General features: G+C 49.6%; 1 protein-coding gene across 1 annotated transcript; it reads left to right on the top strand.

The window, feature by feature from the left end:
• The first annotated feature begins 597 nt into the window (after nt 1–597).
• Nucleotides 598–4909, top strand: BPIFA1 (BPI fold containing family A member 1). Its single transcript, XM_036082406.2, has 7 exons — nt 598–757; nt 924–1083; nt 2509–2616; nt 2759–2908; nt 3769–3844; nt 4466–4529; nt 4869–4909. Exons 1-7 carry the CDS (start codon nt 598–600, stop codon nt 4907–4909), a joined length of 759 nt encoding a protein of 252 aa, XP_035938299.1.
• Nucleotides 4910–8801: the final 3892 nt, after the last annotated feature.

Below are 8801 nucleotides of genomic sequence, written 5' to 3' on the forward strand. Positions count from 1 at the left end.
CAGGATTTCTCCAGCATTGGTCTGGATGAGATGGTGGCTATGGCCATTTGACCTCTAATCAAATCTGTGATTTAAAAGGTCTTCCACAAACCATCACAGGCTAGACCCAGGCCAAAAGACTCAATGGGGATAATGGCAAAACAGTTCAGTCCCTCAGCCTTTTTATTTGCTTTGTCTGAAGAGTGAAAATTAGGGGCAATGATTCAGGCTATTGCAAGCAAGCCCAGATGAATGGAGAGTAAATGTGATGGTGACTTAATTAAACAGATGCCTCTGGGTCAGACAGATCTGGCTTCAAATCCTATCCCTACTGTGTGCTTACAACCTTGGGGAAAGTCACTTAAACTCACTAGACTGCCCTTGCCTCACCTGTGCAATTCGGGTGATGAGTGCCCACATCTTAGGGGGCGGTTATGATGAAATCAGTTACTGATCATGGAGTGCTCAGCCTGATGCCTGACCCAGGAGAAATGCTGAGTAGCGTTAGCTATTGTTATTCACTCCCTGGAGTTCTGGAGGTCAGGGGCAGATGGTGGATGAATTCCTCTCTGATAGCCGTGCTACCCACGACTCTATCCACAGATACCAAGAGAGAGGATGTTTCAAATAGGGGGCCTCGTTGTCTTCTGTGGGCTGCTGGCCCAGACCACAGCCCTGCTGGACACCTTGCCCTTGCCCCTGGACCAGACCCTGCTTTCGGATGGGACTCCAGCCCAGGACCTAAGCCCCACAGATCTTGCTGGAAGCTTAACGGATGGTAAGTGAGGGTCTGTGACAACCTCTTTCAGGTATGTGTGTGTGTCTCTATGTGTCCGCCCAACCGTTCAGTGTGGGGAGGAGGCAGGGATGATTGGGGAGAGGGGCTGAGGATCTGGAATTATCAGATTTGACCCCCAAGGATCCACCCTTATACCCATTTTTAGCCCTCAGCAATGGCCTGCTCTCTGAGGGTCTGTTGGGCATTCTTGAAAACCTTCCACTCTTGAACATCCTGAAGACTGGAGGAGGCACTTCTGGTGGCCTGCTTGAGGGCCTGCTTGGCAAAGTGACTTCAGTGGTCCCTCTCCTGAACAATATCATTGAGTGAGTAGTCATAGGCCTTGGTACCCACCCCCACCACAGAACCTCTGATGGAGATCTGGGAGCCCCACACAGTAGCCCTAGAGGAGGGAGAGGGGTGGTCTGAACGTGAGGCCAGGACTCAGTGTGAGACCCTTCCCACAGCCTGGCAAGGAACACCAGTCCTCTTGAACCAGTGATTGCCCCCAGTCCTGAAGCATATCTTGAGGCCCCAGCATCATCTATAATCCTCATGACAACCCTTTAAGGTGTAATTAATAATCTCCAATTTACAGATGGCAAAACTGAAGCACAGAAAGGTGCCTGTGCTCACACAACTAGAGTGATGCAGAGCCAGGGACCGAACTCTAATTTACTTAAGTCCAAAGCCAAGGCTTTTCCACCACACCATGGTAATTCTGTTCTCACCTGTGGAGAGCACAGGTGGCCTCTGATGTAAGCGAGAAAGTGTAAGCTACTCTCCTCAATGACATCCTCAATGTAATGGCCAGTGAAGGGTCTGATGTGGGATTTCCCATGAGACACCTGAGAGCTCTCTAAGCAAGTAGCAATTATAGGAAGCTTGATGCCAGGGAGTTGGCAAAGCCTGGGTCCTTGACAGGGCTGGATCAAAGCCATTTCCAAGGCTCCTACCCACCCAGGTGCTTGCCCCTGACTTGAAGACAGACAGATGGCCTTGAGTTTGATTTCCAAATGCACCGTGTACCTGCTGGGTGACAGGGCACAGGGCACTCAGTCTCTCTGGGCTTGGTTTCTCCATCTGTAAAATGGAGATCATGGTGCTCACAGAGAAAAACTGTTGGGAGGACTGGAAGCAATGTAATCACCTGGCACAGTGGTTGTGAGGTCGGCTCATGGAAGAGGCTTGCTTCCATCCTCTCTCCATTCTCTCCTACTTCCTGCTCCTTGATCTCCATGGTAACCATTGTTGACTGACCTGCCACTGAAGGTTATGGCAGGATAAGTGGTTCCTACCCATAAATATTTGTGAGGGACTTACTCCACTTGTCCATACCTCATCCACTCATCCACTTATCCATCCCTCCATTTCTCCATCCTCTCTTCCATCTAACCAGTTACTCTCCAATGCATCTGCCTACCCACAAAGTCAACCAATATGGAGTAGGCCCCTTCTCTGTAAGACTCTGAGCTGGCATGCAGCATGCAAATATAAGCCAGACACAGCCTCCACCCTGGCATACCTCAGGGACTTGAGATGAGGAGAGGGCCAGGGTATATCAGGATCTGACCCAGTGCAGAGGTTGGGAAACACTGATGTGTGTTGCCACAAGATGCCCCTCCTGTCTCCCCCTTCCCACCTCATGGGTAGCTCCTCCTCTGGGATGAGTCGAGTTGGGTTAAAGGTGGTCTCTAGGTCTGGGGCTGAAAGAACTAATATTCCTCCCCCCAATGTTGCTCTGTGGGCAGTATCAAGATCACTAATCCCCAGCTGCTGGAACTGGGCCTCGTGCAGAGCCCCGAAGGTCATCGTCTCTATGTCACCATCCCTCTGGGCATAAACCTCAACGTGAATACGTGAGTGGGCCCCAAGGGGGGATGGGGGGTTGGCTCACCAAAGGAAACTCTGAGGACCATGCATAGCCATAAGGGGGGTGTTGGAGTCTGACAGACATGAGCCTTCAACTCAGATGCAGATGCAGCAAACTTTCCTCTGCAGGCTCCTGGTCGGACGTCTGTTAAAGCTGGCTGTGAAGCTAAACATCACTGCGGAAATTTTAGCTGTGAAAAATGAACAGGGGAAGATTCACCTGGTTCTTGGTGACTGCATTCACTCCCCTTGGAGCCTGCAAATCTCCCTGCTTAATGGGTGAGGCCAGAGGGGTGGCTTCTCCTGCCCAGAAACGGTATTAATGGGATGATGGATGGATGACTGGGAAGATGGAACAATGGGAGGATAGAAGGGTGGGAAGATGAATAGGAGGGAGGGAAGATGGATGGATGGATGGATGGATGGGTAAATGGATGGGTAAATAGCCACTATCTCTTCTTAGGCTGGGCTGACCAATTTTATGCTCATAGGCCATAAAAAATCTGAGTTCCAGCCCACTGACCACAGGGGCATGTGGAAAGGTGGAGCGGTTCTTGTGTGAACTTGGGACAGTGCTTCCCCAGCTAGAGTCTCAGCTTACTCAGATTACTGTATTACGGAGATACATTGCATTCTTGAGTGAATTCACTAAGATAATAGGTGTGAAAGTGCTTTGTCCCAGTATGGGGTAAAATAGCTCTGCAGCCTACCTGGATTCCTTATTTCAGTTACCTGTCACAAGGGACAGTGAGTCACGCATAATATGTTGGAGTCGTCCCATCATGTTTAATATTTACTCAATACATATATTGTGCTTCACATGTATCATCTCGAGTCCTCATGACAACTACATACTAAGCATTGTTCATCCATTTATAGATTCTACAAAGTCTCACTGAATACCTACTGTATACTGGAACTAAATGTTTATTCTACACATACCCACAGTGTGCACTGCTGTGTAGGGCGCCACTCCCTTTGGACAGGCCCCCTGGTGTTTGCCTGCATGAGGGTGGGGGTGGACAAGGCCCCATTTCAGTCATTTAGTACCGAGACTGATGTGGGCACAGTGGCCCCTCTGAAGGCTGCTCCATACCAACCCCAGGCCTCTGCATTGCCCCCTGGATATTCTCTTTCAGATTTGCTCCCCTCCCTGTTCAAAGCCTTGTCAGCAGCATCTTGAACGAAGTCCTTCCTGAGCTGGTACAGGGCGAGGTAAGTGGGTAAACGTGGCAGCTCCTGATCCTTGGGTCTTAGAGCTTCTCAGGCTGAAAGAAGCCCCTGGAGTAAGCTTTTCTGAACCCCTCAGTTTGATACGTATATTCCATCTACCAGTCTATCTGTCCACTGATTCATCTATCCATGTTTCTTCTTTCCATCCTTCCAAATGCATTGATTGGGTCCTGCTCTGGGCCAGGCCCTGTGTATGTCCACACTACAGCTGAAATGGATTGGACCCAGCCCCAAGAAGCTCCCAGTGCACCCCCACTATGGCTGTAGACAGGCGCTCTTCCAGCCTATGTGTGGGTGCCTCCTACACCCAGAAACTCACCCCTCCCGGAGCAGCTCACCCTATTTAGAAACAGGTGTCACATCCCACAGTGAACACTGGCTCGGTATGTGACTGGGCACTTCACATACATGCCTTCCATTTCTCCGTCTGCCCCTGTCACTGTGTAAGCATCCATCTGTGATACTGCTTAGAACCAAACACTCTCAGACACAGAAGAATGATAGAAAATCTCCCCCAGAGAATCCTTCCGGGGGTTGCTGCTGCTCCCAGGGCCACCCTCCAGGTGCCGCTTTGCCCAGTGCCTCTCTCTGCCCCTGGCTCAGGTATGCCCTCTGGTCAATGGCGTTCTCAGCCAGTTGGATGTCACCTTGGTGCATTCCATTGCTGGTAAGTCCCCCCTCTCAGGGCCTCTCTCCCTCTTCAGAAGCAGTGATTTCCCCCAAGGAGCTCTGTCCCTGCAGCTCTCCCCATTTCGGGTTTCTTTTTTGCCTTGAATTATCCAGATAATGTTGAGGGCTGGGCCCTGCCTCCCCCCCACCCCCATCAGCCCTGACACTGAGAACAGCTGAGCTGATTGGTGGAAGGAGATCCTGCCCCTGCCAAGCTTCACCTGAGCTTAGTTGGATCACCAGAGTTCCCGTTCCCCAGCCCCCAGCCTCAGGGGGAGTGTGGGACATCCCTCAACTCCTGCACACTGAGATCATCATTCTGGTCTGCATCTTCCAGACTTACTGATCCATGGGCTGGAATTTGTCATCAAGGTCTAAGCATTCCAGGAAAGGGACCCAGCCTCTGTTGAACTGGTGAGTGCTGTTCCCCAATCCCCAGGATTCGGGTGCTTCGGCTCTTCTCCTGGGAGGGGGCCGCAGAGGGCTTGGGACAGAGAGGGATAAATAGTCACAGAGACAGTAGCAGAGACACACGGAGAAGTCTACAGAAATGCTGACAGACGTGGAGAGACACAGGCAACACCACCACCCAGCTACAAAGAGAACACACATGACTGTAGACACACACACACACACACACACACACACACGGACACGGACACGTGGATACAAAGACACACACTCAACTCAAACATATGCACAAAGAGCCCCCTGGCCCCAGGCCTGGGCTTCCCTTGGGGCTAAGACAAGACCCCTAGCCTGAGGTCTCAGCCCCCTCCCCACCCTCTGGAGGGCAGGTTTGATGATGGGCCAATTACCAACAAGAGTCAGTGACCTCAAGGCTCCATTCTGATCGGGGGCTTCTCCCAACAGAACCATTTCCTGCTGCTCAATCCACTCTCTGCCCAGAAGGCGGACCCATGTCCTGGACAGTGACACGGCCACTATTTGGGGACCAGAGCGCCTTCCCTCCAAGGAAACTGCTCTCCCCCTTCTCCCACCAGGCATGTGTTACAGTCCATGTTCCTTACCAAATAAAGTTGCTCTTTCTCTGCACAGGGCCCTTGTCATTCTTCACCCTCATTCAAGGGCTAATAGATCGGAAAGAGCCCTGGCCTGGATGGTTGGAGCCAGAGAATCGAGTTCTGACCTTACACTGTAGAACCTGATGGTCTTAAGCTGGACAGGGAGATGTTCAGATGAGTGGGCACTTCCGAGTGACTGCTCTGGGGTCGCTAGGAGGGGTGGACAAGGGCTTGGGGGTAGATGTAACCCTCTAGGCAGATGATGACATGCAAGTCCACCACATAAGAAGTGAAATGGCAGATCTGAGAGATGTTCAGGAGTGGACCTGGGCATAGGTGCGGGAGCAGGTGAGGTGCGGGAGGATGAGCTGATTCCAGCAGGAAGATGATGCCTTCGGCTGTGGCCATGCCGCGTGGAAGTACCCGGGAGGCCCAGGGGGAGACATGCAGGAATCGGATGGACACACAGGTCACCTGCCACTCCTCTTTTGCTCACTGGCATCCACTCAAACTGACTTCTGTTTTCTCAGCAAGAGGATGAGAAAGATGACAAAGAGGAAGTGTAGAAGGAAGGACAAACGGGTCCAAGGTGATCATTGCTTGCAGACATAGAGAAGGGTCAATGGAGAAGCATATGATAAGGTTACTGATGCCATGGGTGAGAGTCCTATTTTTGGAGGAAGATGCCTGATTTTTAGGAAGAGGAAGGGACGAAAGGAAGTTGAGACTGAATGCATAAAGATTTATGAAAAATTGGAGACAAGAATAAAGAACAGGGCTATCCAAGCTGGGGGAGGTTGTCCCCTTGAATAAAAACTAAATATGCTATCATTGTTTGAGGCCCTTAGAGGACTAGCCCAACTGTTTCACTCCACAAATGAGGGTACCGAGGCCTTGGGATATATATGTGAATGACTTGCACAAGTTATAGTATGACAAAAAGACAAATCAAGGACTGAAACATCCCAGACGTCACAGAAAGCCTTGTGCTCTGGGAGACCCCACTGACCTTGTGAGAATGAGCAGATTCAGGTTGGTGTTTCTCAACCCCTATCAAACATCTCTCATCCTGTCCAGACCTACCACCATCCCCACCTACTGGGGTCACCAGCCAACCTGGCATTGTGGGAAGACAGTCCCACAATTCAGAACTGTGAGGTTTATTGCAGGAAACCAGCTCCTGAGTTCTGGTGAGGGGACAGAAGGAAGCACCTTCCACGTTCATAGAAGTGGAATATCTTTGGGCTCGGGAAGAATAGTTACATTTCATAAGCAGCTGAATGATCATCGTGAATGTCTGTCTACCTAGTCGGTGACCTGAAGCACAGAAGGGCCTTCCAGACTGGAAACCAACAATTAGGACGTGACTGGGTTTGAAGAGAGTCCAGGCATTAGGTCAATACTGAGTGTCCCCCTTGGCCTAGGTCCCAAGAATCAAGCTGAATGGGGACAGGGCACACATGCCTCGTATCATCAGCCCCGGTCCTGCCGCCCTCTGACCGTGGCACCAAACTGCATTCCTGTCTGGACAACACATCTACTGCCCGTCTCTGAGTACCATTTTCCCACTGCTCCCCTGGACTTCTTCCTATGGCCCACAGATGGGTCTTCCCCTCTGCTAACAACCTCAATTCCTAACTAACTAATCTAAATACAAAATAGTCGGACAGGCAGCCAGGTCAATCAGAACACATTCATGGCTTTTAAACAGTGACAACATTTTCACATTTTAAAAACTCTAGAAGGATGTCAGTGACAATGGCAGATAAAAGACCTCTGAAAATTCTCTCCTACAGAAAAACAACGAGAAAACTGCCTCCCCAGAACTGTTAGAACCAGCTTTTTCAGAACTCTTGGAAATTCACCAAAGATTTGCAGCAATCTGGGGTGTGTTTATTCAATAAAATTGAATAAAAATTCAATAAAAATTGAATCTTGGTAAGAACAGAGAGCTTTGTGGTGTTTTAGTTTACCCTAGTCCCATCCCCCACTCTCCACAGAAGACTTGAAAACCCAAAGCCCACACAGTCATGGGGAAAATCAGTAGCCTGGAAGCATCTGGAGACAGGCAGAAGAGTATTAGAACAACTTCAAAGCCTCGTTTCCAGAATACTGTCATTATTTGATCTGCCTTGTTAGTTTCCTGGAAGATCCTACTCTCGAGGCTGTCTTGACTTGACTCAGAGTTCACCTAGTATAAACAGCCTCTTCTCCAAGGATATCTGTCAAAACGATAGACAGAGCTTAAGACTGGGAGCTAGTCTATACTCAGGCTTCGGCAATTTGTCATAATTACACTTTATGTGTTCTTACCCAGCAGCCTCTGCTTCCGGTAAGCTGATCTTGGCTGTAATTCTATATGTTTACCTATCTCTCCAGACCTGCGGAAGATAGTCTGCCCTACAACCTCGATCCTCCGACAGGCCTAAGACAGTTGCTGATTGTCCATGTTGCACTCTTTTCTTGTTGTGAGGATGGGAGTGACAACCTCCAAGCTCTTTACATGTTGGTGCTGAGATGGAAAGTCTGGGTTTTTTATAGTTTTCACCAGTTATGTTTGTTTCCCTGGAGGATGGGCCCCCAGGGCTCCTCATACCACCATCTGGAAAGTGAGACTTCGTTGAAAGTCGTCAACCATTATTACTTCAAATTTATTTCCCACACCATTCTTCTCTCCTGAGACTCTCATGGCATGAATGCAGATCTCCTATTATAGTCCTACTGGTCCGTGAGGCTCTGTTCATTTCTTTCAGCTGTTCTTCCTCCTCTTACTCAGATCAGATCCATCTCCAATGTGTTGTTGCACCGGATGCTTTTAACATTGTTATGAGACTCTGGATCCTGCTTAAATCCACTGCCTTTGAGTCCAGGATGAAAGATATGGGAGGGATAAAAACCCAGGAAACTCACCTGTGGATCACTCATTCTTTCAGTGATGACTTTCCTTCTCGGTCCACCTGCCACCATTTAGTTTTCAGACTCCTCAAAGAGCCACTTCATTCGCTGTGTCCAGGGTTCTAGTTTCATTCCGGAGAAAAGACAACGTTGAGTAAGCTTCCTCCATCCATCGCAACTCTCCAATCTGCCAAACCAGGTGGCTTATGGCAGATGATGGTGGACTACCAGTAACTTAACCAAGTACCCTCCTGGTCATAGCAGCTTTACTAGAACAGTTGAATGCAGCCTCTGATGCTTGGTATGTAGTTATTTTTCTGGAAAATGTGTTCTTCTCAATACTCATCAGA

The sequence above is a fragment of the Halichoerus grypus genome, chromosome 10, assembly GCF_964656455.1.
Source record: "Halichoerus grypus chromosome 10, mHalGry1.hap1.1, whole genome shotgun sequence".
Taxonomy (NCBI): domain Eukaryota; kingdom Metazoa; phylum Chordata; class Mammalia; order Carnivora; family Phocidae; genus Halichoerus; species Halichoerus grypus.